The 17,661-nt window shown below is 48.3% G+C and overlaps 1 protein-coding gene across 2 annotated transcripts in view; it reads left to right on the plus strand.

The window, feature by feature from the left end:
- The first annotated feature begins 1,244 nt into the window (after positions 1-1,244).
- The window catches only part of GPD1L (glycerol-3-phosphate dehydrogenase 1 like), a 62,062-nt gene continuing 45,645 nt past the window's right edge, over positions 1,245-17,661 (plus strand). Inside the window, exons 1-3 of one of the 2 annotated variants that reach the window (XM_046001511.1) lie at positions 1,324-1,402; positions 10,721-10,855; positions 14,615-14,792. In XM_046001511.1, coding sequence (XP_045857467.1) covers positions 14,685-14,792 — 108 coding nt within the window. In that variant the 5' untranslated portion in view covers positions 1,324-1,402; positions 10,721-10,855; positions 14,615-14,684. Of the gene's footprint in view, positions 1,403-10,720; positions 10,856-14,614; positions 14,793-17,661 lie in introns of both variants that reach the window. The other variant, XM_046001510.1, reaches the window with a different exon arrangement.

Genomic DNA, 17,661 nt, shown 5'->3' on the forward strand with positions numbered 1-17,661 from the left:
AAGTCCATCTTTCACATCATCTTCCTGCCTAGATGTCTTTCCATTAGTGCAAAGAAGTGAGAGCGAACCATCGGTGAAGGAATAGAGAAAATCTGTCTCATTCACTCCTTTAAGCATTTAGCTTAAGTATTACGGATAAATCTTTCCTACAATGTAAAGATGAAAACTAAAATAATTGTTAATCCTCTGAACATCAGACAAATAGACCTAGTATTTTTCTAGGAATCAGAGCATTTGTTTCTTCCGCCAGTCACTACTGCTGTTGTAGCTTTTTGGTGCTCATCTTTAACTGCCTTTGGAAATCACCTCCTGAACTTAAAAAAAACTCTGTTTGTGTCTCCAGGAGACTCTGATGATCCAGGGTGGTGCTGGGCCTGGGGATTTTTAAAAACTCCAGGGACTCATATGCAGCAGAATTTGAGATCCACTGTCCTAAGCCACTTTGTCTTCTTCCCACGGTGTCTAGCACGGTGCCTGGTGGAAAGTGACACTCAGAATGAATAATGTTCTATTTGTCAGGAAGAAGAAGCACAGTCTCTAGCGTCCGCACCACAAACTCTCCAGGCGCCCTGGACAAAGACAACGGGGAGGCAAGGGGAGCGGGGAGGGGAGGTAGTGCGATGCCGCTGGCGTCCAGGTCTCTCCTGACTGACTCGAAAGTGTCCACCCCGAAGCTCAGGTACTGTCCAGCTACGTCCAGAATGCTTCGGAAAACACAAATTCACCACGAGGTTCAAGGGGTACCAGACTGTCCTGTTTCCACAAATGACGCAGAGGCTGAAAAGGCAGGTGCGGGTACTTTCAGCTTCAGCCCAAGTCGAGTCGACTCCAGAGTCAACCTGAGATCCTCTCCCGGCTCCAGACTGCAGTGTGGCAGCTCTTCCCGCGTGGGGAGAAGGGCGCGAGTGGGAACGGGCACCACGACCAGCCGGAGCAGGCCTGTTCCGCGGGGACAGCGGTGCAGCCCGGGCGCTAAGAGAGAGCAGCTGCGCAACCACCCGCGGGTGCACATGGCGCGGCCGCAGCAGCAATTCAAGGGCGCGCGGCGGCTGGGGCGGCGGGGAGCGGACTACAAGTCCCGGCATGCCTCGGGCAGGGGCGGGCCGGCGCAGGAGCCGGGCCCCGCGGCCAGCCAGGCTCAGGCTTGCGCAGTGGTTCTCGGGAGTGGCGGGGCGGGTCCTCCCAGGCTGTCAGCTGGGGCCCGGGGCGCCCGGGCGGCGGTGGTCGCGGCCATTGGCGGAGAGGCGGGAGGGGCGGGGCCCCCGCGAGCTGCTGTGGGCTAAGCGGTGCGCGCGGAGGCAGGCCGGCTGCCGGCTGGGGAGGCACGGGTCGGGCTGGTGTGTTCCATCCTGGCCATGGCAGCGGCGCCGCTGAAAGTGTGCATCGTGGGCTCGGGGAACTGGTGAGCGGCGGCGGGCCGGCGGCGCGGGCTCCGCCTCCAGGAAGCCCCTCTCCCGGGCGGGCTAGGGCCGCGCGTCCCCTCCGCAGCGTGGGCACCGGGCACCGCGCGCAGGGAGGCGGGGCGGGTGGCCTCGCGGCTGGGCTGGGCACCGCGCACCGGGGAGGCCGCGCCGAGACACTGGCCCGGGAGGCCCTGGGCCCGCGTGCCGGAGGGCAGCAAGGCGAGAGGGTACTGCGCGTCCGCGGGCACCTGTCTGCGCTCACCGCGAGGCGGGCGCACGGAGGCCACCTGCTCGCCACGCCCGGGTGTTTTGCGCACCATTCTAAGAGCGTTCTCGGTGCTGGGTGGATCGCCTGGGTCGAGCAATCGGTGGAGACTCGAGCATTTTTGCCGTCGTTTCGGTATTGAGGAAACCGAAGCAAAGAACGGCTAAAGGGCTCTTGCCACCCAGGTGGTGGACGGGACCGGCGCTGCCCTTCCAAGTGCAGGTTTCGCGCACCACCTCTGATAGTCCTGCATCGTAGGAAGATTATGTAGATAAGAAAATCCAAGTTCCAACGGGCCCGTCTCACGCAGTAGTCCAGGGGCGTTGGGAATTCTCTGGAGGGCGGTTGCGAGGCTTCGGTCTCCTCTGGGCTTTGACTTCTGACATTTATACAAGCACTTTGTGACAGGCGCTCTTCTGAGCACTTTGTAAATGTCAGCCCTTTTAGTGCCCAGTATCAAACTTTGCTACTCTGGCGTGTTGCGTGAGTGTAGAGGAAAATGGGGCCAGGTGGGTGGGAGGAAGTGGAATATAATAATAGCCTCTGATATTTTCGGTCATTTCCCCATTGTTGTGCACTTTCTTCGCACATCCGAAGGACTGGTATAGAATAGTTCAGAGTTGTATCCTTTTAGCTTGTGTTTTTCTGTGGCCGGACACTCATCACAGTTCAGGCTTCGTGGAGAGCTGCCCCACTAGGAATGGGCCTAATACTTGTCTTACTTTGTCCTACTCTTTGACGTGGCCGAAAAAGTTCCTGGAGGAAATCTTAATCGGGTTAAATCTTATCTGGTTCTCCACTTTTCCAACCCAGAAGGCCACTGGCCTCTCCCTGTGCCACACCCCCATCCCCAGCAGGCAAGGTAATGATTTACCTCATTATCTGTTCCACTCTTTTTTGTTACCCAGTTCTTAAGAACAACCAACTACCCTAGGGCCTGGCATATTGCTAAGTAAAAATTAAAATGAATGTTTGAAAATTGATCTTAAAAAGTGTAATTCAATTAGGTAGGTAATCACATTAAAAAACCAGAAGCCCCCCACCCCCCCATAAAGCAATGAAATATCTGACATTCAACACTTGCCACGCCGGATATCACCTGGAGGAAAACCAGTAATCACTCAGTTTCTTCTGGCCTTTCTGAAGGAATTCCATCAGATGCCAGCAAATGCTTACATATATTGCTTTCCCTCTCTGCCCTGCAAATACTAGAATATTACGTACTTTTCTGTAAACTTCTTTTCTTGGCCAGCCACAGAACATTGTACACATTTAGTGGAGGTGGTACCTATCTGCTGCAAAGCTTCATGTGGACTTCCAGATTGGCTTTGCCAGTTTTGATCCCAAGGTCACTTGAATGAGATTACTGTTGGCCCTGGGACTGGAAAAGTACTCCTTTAGCACGTGTTCTTTCAACATTAGTTTTCTCTTCTGTAAGAGGACACAGACCCATAGATGACAGAGCCTTTTCCTGATTTGCAAGATGCAGAAGGAGCATGGCATTGCCATGCTGGATTTGGGCCTGGAGCAGGAGTAGTGAAGTAAACTCCTGCCCCCACTCCAATGGGATTTGGCTGCCTTCCCACGGCTTCACTCTGATGTACTTGACTGGGTTTTCTTGGCCCACTCCAGCCCAAGGAAATGGAGTAGAGCTTGGCTAGTGACCTTAGAGCACAGCAATTGAGAAATGTGCCATCCTGATGGTTTGGGCTGCCTGCCCAGCTCCATTAATTATGGGAGCAGACAGGAACATTGTTGCTCGCACTCAAGTCCTAGAGAGAGGATCACGACCTCCCCAGAGAGATTTCAGAAATTTGGGAAATGAAAACAGCATGGAGAGGCTTCCTAGGGCTTGGGGGGTTGTTCAGCTCTGGTCAGCAGGCATTTCCCTGATCTAGGCACAGTGGTACAGAATCCCTGCCTATAAGGAATTTACCTTCAGGGCTGAGATGAAATGGAAGATAAATTCAGAAGAAATGGAAAGTGGAATGAAATACCTGTCACAGGGTTAGTTAGACGTTACCTTTTAGTGTTGCTTAAAATGTGGTCCAGAGACCACCTGCATCAGAATGACCACTGAGGCTACTCTTGCTGACTCATACTTCCTGAAGGTGGGACAGATTTTTCCTTACAGGACATTGGCCTTCTGCTAATTTTGAAATACTGTCTAGAGATGAACCTGCCCTTCCAGATTTGGTCCTTCATTCAAGAATGTGAAGTTGCTTAAGCAATGTTTAAACTTGGGACTTTGAAGTAGCTGAGCGTGGCTGTGTCAATAAAGGTGTTGTCACATCTAAACCCAAAACTAAAAGGTGGCCCTGTGCTCTCATTTGAGTGCCCTCCCCCATGAAAATGCTTAATAATTGCAGTATAGATAATGCATCTAGCTGACTTGGCCAGGAGTTTCAGCCTGGAGTGACATGGGGGTTAAAGTCAAGTTGTTGTATAACCTGCCCTTGTCATGCTCTTCGGCACTTCATTTCCTACAGACAAGTCAGAGAGGAGGCCAAAGGTGGCCCTCATGTATCCTGCTGAGTCCCACCATGCTGCCCTCTCCTGGGGTGCAGGGAGGTGCTTCCTGGCCTGCCTGGCTTTTCATGGCCGTGGGAACTCAGAAAAACAAGAAAAAACAAACATGAGTCTTCCGAAGTTCCTCTAAATATGAAACAAAGTTTCATTACCCAAACTTTGGGGAAATGACCCAGACACAGGGCAAGATCCAGTTCTAGCACTGAAGCCTCAGGGCTGTGTTTACAACCAAATCCCTGTGGTAGGGAGCATATGTCCAAGCTCCGGAACGCGTTTGGAGGCGGGGTAGTGCAGGAGGGGCTGGGTTCCCACTGCTTGGATTTCAGTCCTGGTCCTCTGTTTTCATAAGGCCTTGAGCAAACTGCTCCTTCAAGAATCACTGGTTATGATACTGGTACCTACTGTCTAGGATTTTGGTTAGGATGAAATGACATGTGCAGGGGAGAGTACAGAGTGACCAGCACTCAGTAGACATCAGCTACTGCTAATTGTATATATTTGATCAACCTTGACCAGCGTGGTCATTAAGTCACCAAATGGATCCAGCTGGAGTGTGATGAAGAAGCAGAGGCAGAGGAGGGAGAGGTGAAAGACAGTGTAACTGATAGGCAGCTGGAGGAGTTGGGGGAGTTGTTTCTCTCTGGCCCTTGTTTTCACCATCACCCCACAGCTGGACGGAAGGGCAGGGAGAGCTGTGGCCTACTTGACACTGATGACCGGAGCTGGATGTGGGCGAATCCCATTTTCTTTTGCTCTGAATGCAGCGTTGGGGCCCTTAGACAGCTCTGTCACCCTTTTGTGCGCCTCAGTTTCCACGGTGCTGCTTGCTACATACCCACAGGCAGTGCTCAGAAGCATTCTGAGCCCCTGTAAATGAGTTCCTCTGCGGTCAGAAATAATCCCTTTCGTGGCTGCAGGTGCCACTGACGTACCTCTGCTTTGGGAGCCGGAGGGAGAATTGAATGATAGGATGGGTGGGAGCTGAATTGGGAAAAGATCCAGAGTCCCATGTGAACCAGAGCGAGAGTTTATACAACTAAAACCCAGAAGAAGCCCTGATACTCTAGCCTCTTTCCATCACCTCTGCCCCCCGTTCCGTACAGAAGGTCCCCAACTTTACAGTGGTTCGACGTACACCTTTTCGACTTTATGATGGTGCAGAAATGATGGTGAGAGTGTGAACCATAATCTGAATTGTGAATTGGGCTCTTCTTCTGGGCTGGGGGCTATGCAGTGGGTTCTCCGCCCTGATGCCCGGCTGGGGCTGCAGCATCTGATCAGACGCTGATCACGGGGGTGAACAGGTGGTACAGGGACAGCCATTGTGCTAGTCACTTTCAGTGCAATATTCAGTCAATTACCTGAGCTCATCAACACTTGGATGTGAAATAGGCTTTGTGTCCAATGATTTTGCATGACTGTAGGCTTATGTAAGTGTTCTGGGCAAGTTGCAGTAAAGCTAGGCTGAGCTATGGTGTTCAGGAGGTGAGAGGAACTAAATGCATTTTAGGATATTTGAAACTTAATGATGGGTCAAATGGGACATAACCCCATCATAAGCTGAGGAAGGTCTGTATACAAACCATGGCTGCTTTTGTAGGGGTGAGTCAGCAGCTCCCTGTTCTCCTCCTTGAGCCTTTCATCACCACCATTACCATTCTCTGACCTGTCCTCCCTGGGAGGGGGGGCTGTCACTTTTTTTATTTGAGTGTCAGGTAGGTGCATTACTTCATTAAGCCTCCTAACTTGCCTATGGCAGTACTATTGTTCATCCCGATTTGCATGACAAGAGGGAGATGGAGGGAAAACATTTCAAGGTCAGTGGTTAATCCTTGGAGTGGAAGCCCAGATCCTTCTATCTCCAAGGGCCTTGTTTCTATAAATTCTCGTCATTTTCATTGAGAAGCATACTTAGACCTGCAGACAAATATTATCGTCACAGAAATACTTGAATATCTTCTGTCTTACCCTCCCAACAAAAGTCTAGTATAACAATATTTCCCTTAAAAATCAGATGGAGGGGCGCCTGGCTTGCTCAGTTGGTGGAACATGTGACTCTTGATCTTGGGTTGTGAGTTCAAGCCCTGTGTTGGGCGTAGAAATTACATAAAAACCTTAAAAAGAGAGAGAGAGAAAGAAAAAAGATCACATTGAAATGTCTTGAAAATTGTCACTTCCCTCTGGAACAGGCTTCCCTCCTCCTCTACACATGGCAGATGATCATAGTTTACTATTTTTAAGGCAACTGATAGTCCTAAAATTAATCTAGCAGATTAATTGTTAGAAAAACCTTATATCTAAGTGAAAAATCTCAGTCCAACTTCCACCCCTTAATCTCCGTGCTGCCTGGCTGAGCCCATTCTCTTCTAAGATACCCCATTGGCTAGAGAAGTCTCATGTCTGCTCCGTCTTCTCTGTGGCAAGCCAAATAGTGTCTCCAGGTCTCTCAATGGTTGCTGGTGGAAAGTTGTTTTGGGGGTCCACACCAGCCAGGCCTCCCTTCTCTTCCCTTCATCCCTCATCTCCATGCTTAGTGATACCAAAACTTAATGGCTTTAAACAGTAGTCACTTACTAGTTCATGATTCTGGGGATCAGCAGTCTGAACTAAGATGGGAGGGTCTTCTGCTGGTCTAGCCTGGGCTCACTCGTAAGGCTGAGGTCCGGTAATGGGTTGGTTGGACTCTTGGTCCTAGACGACATCTTCTGTGTGTGTCTAGCAGTGGGCAGGCTTCTGCCAGGCTGAGAGGAGTGACCTTGAGAGGACTGAGTGTGTGTCATTCGTCTGCAGGCTAGTTGGCACTTCTCCATTTGGTGGCTGGATTCCAACAAGAGAGAGCACATAGAAGTACCTCCTATGAGTAGAATCACAGTATTTGTCTTGTATCTGGCTCACTTGACTTAGCATAATGTCCTTAAGGTTCATCTGTGGTGTAGCTAGTTTGTGTCAGAATGTCCTTCCCTTTTAAGGCTGAATAATATTTCATTGTGTTTATATAGTACATTTTGTTTATTTATTCATCCTTCAATGGACATTTGGGTTTCTTCCACCTTTTGTCTCTTGTGAATACAATGGTCCCCCTTGCCCACTGGGGATACGTTCCAGAACGCCCAGTGGATGCCTGCAATTGTGGATAGTATGGGAAACCTTATACTGTGTTTTTTCCTACACATACGTACATGTGATAAAGTTTGATTAAGCACACTAAGAGATGAACAGTAATAACTAAGAACAGTTAATAACAATATGCTATATTAAAAGTTATGGCAATATGCTCCATCGCTCTCAAAATACCTAATTGTACTGTACTCCCCTTTCTTGCGATGACGTGAAATGATCAGCTGCCCACATCATGAGGTGAAGTGAGGTGACTGGCACAGGGGTTGGGATGTAGCATTTGAGGGGGAGGGGTAGTGATAGAGGAAAACATGGCAACTGGAAAAGGAAGACAAGGGGGGACTTCTGTCATGCTGCTCTGACTGATCTGAGTCCCTGCTTTCCCTTCTTGGGGGTCCATACCCTGATGTGGAATCGTCAGATCCTATGGTAATTCTATTTTTAGTTTATTTGGCCAGCCACCGTATTGCTTTCCATGACAGCTGCACCATGTTCTGTGCCCTCCAGCAGTACCCAAGGGGTCCAATTTCTGCCCAGCCTCACTGGCACTCATTATTTTCCAGTTTTGTCTGGGGTTTTTCATTTTGTTTTTTCCCTGTAGTTAACCATCCTAAGGGGTGGGAGGTGGTATGTCTTTTATTAATTGCATGTTAATGTGGCATGTACAATTTTGCATCCTGTTTTTTGTGAAATGTAACATTCTATCACCAGCTTTGTCTTCTGCCCTTTGAATTCTGGTAGATGGAAAAAGGCTTTTTTCAGCTTCTCCCCATCCTTTTCTCTGTGAAGTTGTACACATTGATCTTTTCCCCCTCTGTGGTTTCTTCCTTTGATTTTAAGCTGAGGAAGCTTCCCGATCCAGAGATCAAATAAACATTCACCGAGTGGAATCTCTATTTAAAATACTTTATTTTTCACATTTGCATCTAAGACTTCGGCATTTGATTGTACTTTAAAAGCCCTTTAACGCAAAGAGTTACAGAAAATGCTAACAGCGGTTCTCCCTGGGTGGTGAGATTGTTCATAATTGTCTTTTCGTCATTCGTGTATTGCTTGTTTGAGTAAAAAAGTAGATGTTACTTGAAACAGAATTGACCACCCTCTTCCCTTGGTTCCATAGTTGGATGAGCGCTGGAAGAGACTGGGGCATGGAATGTAGAAAATCTGGCTGAACCCTTGCAAAGTTCCCTCACTGGGACTTCGTCTACTCCATAAAAAGGAGGTACTGTAGGGTTCTTTCTGGCCCAGAAAGATTCTGTGTTCTGTGGAGGAGGAGCGTGGACTGCCAGAATTCTGTCGGGTTCGTGGCTGGCTTGATGGGAATGCCAAGGGGGCTGGGGTGTGGAGGTATGTCACGCTGGAGGTTAGGATCTCCAGCAGGTGAGTGTCCCTCCAGCTGGGACACAGGAAGGGAGAGCAGAGTGTTGAAGACACGCAGGCTGGGTTGTGACTCTCTGTCTTAGACCAACCACCTGTGTGCTCTCTAGCCTTCAGGTTCTTCATGTAAAAAATGGAGGTAATAGAGGCACCTGGTAAATTGACTGAACATCTGTCTCTTGATTTTCAGCTCAGGTGATGAGCTCGGGGTAGTGAGATCAAGCCTCCCTCCCATCAGGCTCCATGCTGGGCTTGGAGCCTGCTTAAGATTCTCTGTCTCTCTCTCTCTGTCCCCTTCCTCTTTTGTTGCCCCCCTCTTCTCTTTCTCTCTCTCCTTAAAAAAAAAAAAAAAAAAGTCTCTCTCCCCCTCCCTTGCCCCCCTCCTTTTTCTTTCTCTCCTCCTTAAAAAAATGAAACATCTAGTTAACATTGGTAAGATACTGAGAGTAGTGTGTGTGGATGTAATCATACTGAGGCATGTAAATGTATCAGATCAACAAGGTGTACATCTTAAACGTACACAATGTTATATGTCAACTATACTTCAGTAAAAACAGCAACAAACACGGGGCCTCACGGCCCAGCAAGCCTACCCACCCCTTTCGGGCATGGCCCCCTCTTCTTCTCTTTGTTTTCCCCACCCTGCCCTGCCATCCTATTCTCTTCCTTCCTCTTCCCTGTTCCCTCCCTCTCTCCGTCTTCCCTCTCTCTCTTTGTTACTCCCTTTTCCTTCCTTGACCTCTCCCCTCCCAGCCCCTCCTCCTCCTCCTCCCAGTGGCAATGTTGGCTCCAGGTTTGAGCAGAAGATAATCTCCTGGCCCCACCTGTTCTGCACCTTGGCTCCAGGGCCTTGAAGGCTCCCCAGTCCTCCCATAGGTGAGGGCCTCTCAGCCCTTGGGGTTCAGAGTTCAGCCCAGCTGCACTTGCTCCCAGCTCTCCCTGACCTGAGTGTCACGGTGTCATCTGCTTAGCCACTTTGGTCACCATGGCGCGGTTACTTTTCTCTGTGAGCTTGCTGGAACAGCTTCATTCTGTCTCCATTTCCCCATCTCCAGGGTCCATGAGGGTGCGGACTCGTGTGCCTCACGCCCTGTATCCCCCGTGCCCAGCAGTGTCTATACCTGATAGGTGTTCCGCATGCATTTTCTTTTCTTTTTTTTTTTTTTAAAGATTTTATTTATTTGACAGAGATCACAAGTAGACAGAGAGGCAGGCAGAGAGAGAGGAGGAAGCAGGCTCCCTGTGGAGCAGAGAGCCGGATGCGGGGCTCGATCCCAGGACCCTGAGACCATGACCTGAGCCGAAGGCAACGGCTTAATCCACTGAGCCACCCAGGTGCCCCACCGCATGCATTTTCAACACAAGACGCTACTCTGTACCAGGGCAAATGTAAAGGAGCAGAAGTGTGGGCGCTGGAAACAGACCTGGGTCAGAACTGCTGGTGTCTAGTGGGTAGCGTGACTTGTGGGTGACACTCTCTGAGCCTCAACTTCTGCGTCAGTAAAGTTAAGGGGATACTGAACACCTCTCTTGGGGCTGCTGTAAAGATGAAAGGAGATCTTCAGTCCAGTCCGGGTACACAGCTGGCCCTGGGACAGGACTTCTGTCTGTGTGAACTTCCGAACTTCATTTGGGTGGCTTGTAGAAGTTGGGAAATCAGTCTACATGATCTCATGGGAAGTGTGATTTTATACTTCTGTGTGAGGACTCAGGATTGGTCCTGAGCAGCCCTGAGCCCCTCGCCCAGTTCAGCCACTACCTGGTTGGGTGACACAAGGTCAGAGTGAGGCCGATCCTCCGTGTCTTAATGTGGAAGGTTGTAAGTTTGGACACCCTTAAAACCTCTGTTTTGCAGGCTCTGCCCTTAACGGCGTTATTACTTGCTTATTATCCTTTGTGTAAAAGTTGACTTTAAACGAAAACTTTCTGTCACTACTGTCAATACCGTATGGTGGAGGTAACAACAACCAGGAGAATGAAACCAAAACGGTGTTCATAGAATTCTTGCCAAATCCTGCTACCTGCCCAGGCTCCGTGTCTGAAGCATTTAGAGGCTTCGGGAAGAAGGGAAATGAACACATGCTGGAGAGACGGTAACAACAGACTAGCACTCAGATGAGACATTCTGCGCTCTCTCAAAGGCCGTGGAGTTGAAAGGGCACAAGTGAGTCGGTGTCCTTTGGTGCTGCGTGTGGGGGGGTGGCACTTGGCCATGGGGGGGTGTGCCCTTGGCACCCATTCCTCACTTTAGAAAACACTGGCCTGGATCCTAGACCTGAAATGGACATTAAAGATCATCGCCCCACCTGTCATTTAGTAGATGAATGAGCTGGGCCAGGTGTGGAAAGGGTTGTCCATGCCCTTGACCCTGACAGTGAAAGATCCGTGCCAGGATCTGCTTGGGCAGTGGCAGAAAAACCCCCGAAACGTGGAGGGCTCCACCAGTGGGGCCTGGGACCCCAGCCCCAACCATGACCAGGCCACGTAGAAACCGCCTGTGTGGACTGTAGCCAGTACTTTTATTTTAAGCTCAGTCTCATATCTGTGAGTGTTTTTGGACTGGCTCTCAGCAGGGCCTTTTTTTTTTTTTTTAAAGAACAGGGTTTGTCACTTAACAATAGCCTCCAGTCCCTTCAGAAACACTTAGGTTCCTCCAGAACACTTGGTTTGCTCTATCTGATTCTGTTCCTTCATGTCAGTCAGAAGTGGTAACATGTGTCATGAGCACAGCTAGTACCATTTCAGAGCCAAAAAGGAATTTGGGTGTGGATTATATACTTCTTTGGAAAAACAAAATTAAAAATCAGCTTTTTTGAAACATAATTAATATACAAAAACCACTGGACCTACTTAATGTATATACTTTGATGGGCTTGGAGATAAGAGTATACCCATGAAACCACTACAAATCAAGGTGATAAAAATCTTTGATAAAGGGGCGCCTGGGTGACTCAGTGGTTTAAGGGTCCTGGGATCGAGCCCCACATCAGGCTCTCTGCTCAGCAGGGAGCCTGTTTCCCCTCTCTCTCTGCCTGCTGCTCTGACTACTTGTGATCTCTCTGTCAAATAAATAAAATCTTTTTAAAAAATCTTTGGTTAAAAACAAAAATAAAAAATAAGAAAGTTAATAAAAACAAGAAGAAAATATGTATTTCTTAAATAGAAAGTTCTGCCTGGGTCCCCACCCCTCCCCATTTTTGGTGGCGGTAACACTCTGTCCCATCAGCTGTGGGCTTGCCGTACATGGCCTTTGTTATGTTGATGTGGATTATACTTTCAGAGGTTTTATAAACAAGGGGGTGGGGGAGGCCGGCAGCAAGGAAAATGTTTGGTTCAACATAGATTGTACTGAACAACAACTAAAATACTTGGTTCAACCAAAATACTTGGTTCGGCATGAAGATTTTACTAGATTGTCAAAGAGATTAAAAAAATAGTGTTTTAAGTCCTGATCCCCCAAAACAAAAACAGATTACCGTGTAAATTATTTAGAAAGAACAGGACAAGGCCTCCAAGGCACTAGAATCTTTTTGTTTTTGTCCTTGCTAGGTTTGTCCTTGAATTAAATTCCATGCTTCTCAGAATGCCTGGGCAGCTCAGTTAGTTAAGCATCTGCCTTTGGCTCAGGTCACGATCCTGGGGTCTTGGGATGAAGCCCCAGGTCCCTTGGCCTCCCTGCTCAGCAGGGAGTCTGTTTCTCCCTCTGCCTCTCCCTCTCCCCCTGCTCATTCTCTCCTCTCAAATAAATAAAATCTTAAAAAAAAAAAAAAATTCCATCCTCCTTTCCTCAGTCCTGATCACCTTCCCTTTTTACCTTACGAATGGATAGACTAAGCTAGTGCATCTCCACTTTGGCTATAAATTAGATTACTTAGAAGCTTTAAGAATCCTGAGTCCCGGGCCACCCCGCAGACCAATGATATCTGTGCCCCCAGAGTAGGATCCAGCGTAAGTAGTTTCTGAAGCTCCACAGGGACCGACAGCATAGAGAATGGCTGCTCTGTACAGTCGTCCAGAACTTTACGGTGCCGTCCTCCCTCACACGTAAGAATAGCATAAGCTAGTGTACATCTCAAAGCTCTGTGGCTTTACCTGTGAAATTTTTACTCTATTCCAGCAAGACAGTTTGTTAGCTAAATACATATTATTCATCCAGTTCTCCTCCTGAAAATTGTAGAAAAGAGGCCAAGAGGGGTGCCTGGGTGGCTCAGTGGGGTGAGTGTCTGCCTTCGGCTCAGGTCATGATCTCTGGGTCCTGGGATCGAGCTCTACATTGGGCTCCATGCTTGGCTAGGAGTCTGCTGCTCTCTCTTCTGCTCCTCCCTTCCCTACGCCTAGCTTATGCTCTCTCTCAAATAAATACATAAAATCTTTAAGGAAAAAAAAAAAAGGAGAGGCCAACGTTCTTCCCAAGATCACTATCCCCTTAATTGTAACCTGGGAAACAGCTGCTCACAGACTCCCAGGGAGGTAACAGCTCAGGCTCACAGTGTTCTTGGCATTGAGTAACGCAACTCAGACAAGGTCATAGAGATCAAGTGTGATTCTGGGGAGGTGAGCAAAAGTGGGGGGGGGGGGAAGCCACTAGGCACTAGGAATCCAAATCTAGTAAATCAAGCAGGAAAATAAGCCAGAACCACCAGATCCCTCCCCCATGATCTTACCGGAACATATTTGCTTCTCTGTTTACAAAGCCGCCTTGGCGGGGAAGCCAAGCATCTGCAACCAAAGGCAAACCTGTAGCATCTGTTGAAATGAGTTAGTTCAGAAAATTCAAATAAATGTTAGAACTGTTAAACATTAAGCCCATCAGACCATGCTGTGTATCCTTTGGGATTCACTGGTGCAGAAAATGACATGACCCAAATAAGGGGGGGAACTCCATTACATTACATGTCAGGTCATCAGGGTCTGGCTCTGCCTCTTCCCTGGTTTCACCAGTAACTTCGCTCAATCACCCATTTGCTCATTTATCTCCCGTGATCACATACTGCCATGCACCCACTGGGCCTAATGCATTGGACTGGATGCCATGCCGGTGAGCCAGGAGAGCAAAGGCAGTGCGTTCTTCGCACTGCAAAGCTTACCACCCCTCAGGGAGGTGAAGGAGGTAAGAGGAATTGCTTCCTAGTTGTATAAGAAACAATTTCTTCATTCAGAGTCACCCGGGGCCCGGTTAGTAGCCCATGGCCCAGGAACGTGTCTACTATGGTGGCCCCGGCCCCAGCCCAGCTGCCCTTGTCCAGGGGACTGGCGTTAACTAGTTGGAGTGCGTGATCTTCCCCTGTAGCAAAGCCTATGGGACACTGATTAGTTACCAGAAAGTGTCTGGTGAACAGAGATGCGAGAGAGACAGAGCCTGTGGGAGGCTAGAGGCCAGCTGGGTCACACCAAATACCCAGACAGCGGAGCCCTGGCACCCTCGCTCTGCTCCTTTTCTGGAACTCAGAGTCTTGTCTTCCCATTAGGAATGCAACTCTGTTGCAGTTCACTGGAACACAGTTTATCCTATGGTAACTACATTTTAATCTCTGTGATGGATTTGAAATAGAGCCTGGTTGCCTCGAAGGCTTAAGAGGATGCCCCAAGTATTACTTCTATGTTTTATATCTCTTAGGTGGGTTTCTTTTCTGCCTGGGGTCCTCTCTTCCAGGATAGGTTGATGCGTACTAGTTTCAGGAGGTGGTGTTTTTGAGCTTGTACCAAAATCCTGATCACGGAGTGGGGGGAGGGGGGTGTTCTTTTCCAGGTGAAAAGAACTAAGCTTTCAAATGGCCTGTGACTGATACAACATCCCATCTGAATTATAAGCCCAGTGCTTGAATCAGAATCAGCACGTGTTTCTTCTGAGTTAAGAGTCCAATGCTTTTCTGTTCTGCGCGAGTGAGTTTAATTTTTTTCTTCTCCATTGTTTCTTTCGTAGGGGTTCAGCTGTTGCAAAAATAATTGGTAATAATGTCAAGAAACTTAAGAAGTTCGCCTCCACCGTTAAGATGTGGGTCTTTGAAGAAACAGTTAATGGGAGAAAACTGACAGACATCATAAATAATGACCATGAAAATGTCAAATACCTCCCTGGACACAAGCTGCCAGAAAATGTGGTAAGACTTTGGGATGGAAAGTAGTACTTCCGGTTAGTTCTGAAAGTTAACACTTGGCTGAGTTAGCACGTGGTGCTTGGGGAAATGGGAAAGCTACTTCCCTCTTCCTTTGTCCCTTTCTGCTACCACCTAGTTTGCTTGGCTGGTTTTGGTTTTCCTGACTCTGAAAATGGGCTTTCTATTATTTTGCTAGGGCTGCCATAACAAAGTCTAATAGAATAGGTGGCTTAAACAACAGATTCGTTTTCTCACAGTTCTGGAAGCCTCAGGTCCAAGATGAGGGTGTCGACAGGTTTGGTTTCTTCTGAGGCTCTCTTGTAGATGGCCGTCTTCTGCCCGTGTCCTTACACTCCTGCGTCTGTCTTCTGTGTGTCCTACTCTTCCTTTTTTTAAACATATATAACATATATATGTTTTATATATATATAATATAATATATATTATATAATATATAATATATATATTATATAATATATATTATATTATATATATATAAAACATATATAATATATATGTTTTAAACATATATATGTATATATGTATATAGATTTATTCGTTTGAGAAAGATCGCGTATGTAGGAGCTGGGGGAGGGGCAGAGGGAGAAGCAGGCTCCCTGCTGAGCAGGGAGCCAGACTCGGGGCTCAGTCCCATTACACAGAAATGATGACCTGTGCTGAAGGCAGATGCTTAACCGACTGAGCCACCCAGGTGCCCCAGTCTGCTCTTACAAGGACAGGAATCCTGTTGAGTTAGGGCCCACCCTAATGTGCTCATTTTAATGTAATTACCTTTGTAAAGACCCTGTCTCCAAATAAGTCTTACTCCAAGGTACTAGGATTAGGATATCAGCTTACAAATTTGGAGGGGCGGGAGGGGAGGGAGGCACACAATTCAGCCCACAGCATGCGACTTTCTTGGCAATTCAAGGTGCTGGTCCCATCAGAGCTGGAACCCAACAAACTTGCCTTCAGCTGCTTGAGACCCCCAGTCCTAATATTCCCTTTCTAAGTGCATAGATTTTGGTCTGCACATGAGGACAGCTAATGCACTGGTCTGTGATTTAAAATCAGGGTCAAGGCCTAAATTACAGAAGGAGATTGGAGAGAATAGAAGGTCGGAAGACTGACAGTTTAAAATTTAGGCCTATTAGGTCTGAGAGGGAAAAGTACAGGTAGTTGCCTGGCCTCGTTCCCGTGACTTGGGGGAGGTGGGTGGGGGGAGAAATGGGCAAGAAGAACAAGAGTGACCATGCTGTTTGTCTCAGTGGAATTTGAACTTCTGTTGCCAGATTTCACCCCTTGCTGGCTTTCTGTAATAGTCTGAATACCAGACCATTGTGGTCTGATTCCCTGCCTGATGCCCTGGTTAACCAGACAAGCTCATCTTCTTTGTTCATGAAATAGTCATCTCTGCATATATTCACTCATTGGCCTTCGTGAGCATGTACAGTGCATGCAAAGCACAGTGTTGCTAGAAACAAGAAGAGGAATAGGATGACGTCGCTTCCTTCAAGGAGGCCAGCAGGAGAGAGGGATTTGTAAACTGACAAACGCCAGGAAGTCCGGATTTGCAAAGACCTTGCTTGCTGGAGGTTGCTGTTTGGTTTTCGGTTACAGTGTTCTTAGTGTCAAGCACTGTGCTAAGTAGCTCACATATCATGTCTCGTGTAATGCTCTCAGTAACCCTCTTAGGTTGATACTACTGGTTTTCCTGTTATGAGGGTGGTTCTGATTTTGTAGGGAAGGATGTAGGGAAGGATGCTGAAGAGAAGTTAATGAACTTGGTGCAGGGTCACATAGCTAGGGGCTGGGCTTAGAATTTGATTCCTGGTAGTCTCATCCCATGGAATCCATTGTCTTCTAGACAATGATCACTTTCTCCTCTGTGTCCCTGCACTGCGGGTCAGGCAGCATTTCTGCACAGTCATTCTCGGCATTCTTGGTGGGGAGAGAAAGGATCCCTATGGTTCTAAGCTTAGAAGTTGAGTTGTCCAAATATTGGAGGGGAAGAACAAAAGAAGTGGCTATTCCCACCGCAGTGGGAGGCTTCTGGGGTCATCTCTGACCCATGCTTGGTGCTTGGAATAGGAAATTCCTGCGTTTCACTTCTCGTTGTTGGAGTCGTCGGCTGCTTCCCTTCCATAAACCACATGCTTTGTTAGTACGTTCCTCCCACCCTGCTTCCCTTATGTACCTAGCTCTTCGGCCCCACCTGCCCTGACAGCGTGAACCTGACTTTCTGGTTTTTGTTCTTCCATGGCTCCTGGTGCAGTGCTCAAGGCGTGGGGGAGAGGAGGGAGGAGGGGAACCTGCCAAGTGGTTCTGTGAAGCTGAAGCTTGTGCCGGGAGCAAGGAATCCAGGAGGGAAGGAGATAGGGAAAGAACTGACCTAGAGGAGCCAACAGCCATTGCCACTCAGAGCCCAGTCCCCACAGTGACTGATTCTGCCCCCTGTCCCCTGTCTGGGGATGTGGACAGAAGGAGGAGAAAAAGGAGGAACCATCTACTCCCGAGACCCTGTTGGTGCCTGAAGCCTTGTAGGTTCCGAAAGTGAACGTGTCCATTCTCTCGAGTGGACATTTGTGCCGTTTCCAGCTGTTTGCCATCGTGGACCACGTGCCCGGGGGTGGAATCACAGAGTCACTGAGAGCACACAGCGTCATACCACTGGATTCCAAAGTGGTCCTACCAGTCTCCGCTCCCCCAGCTCGACTGAGGGGGTCACATTGTTCCACATGCTTGCCAGTGCTTGGCTGGAGACACCCAGGGTGTTAGAAAGTTTTATTTCTTAAGCCTGGCGGAAGAAGGTACACAGGTGGTGTTTTCCCTCTGTACTTTTTACAGTTTCCAGCGGCACTTACGTAATAAA

This window comes from Meles meles, chromosome 4 (genome assembly GCF_922984935.1).
Source record: "Meles meles chromosome 4, mMelMel3.1 paternal haplotype, whole genome shotgun sequence".
Lineage (NCBI taxonomy): Eukaryota > Metazoa > Chordata > Mammalia > Carnivora > Mustelidae > Meles > Meles meles.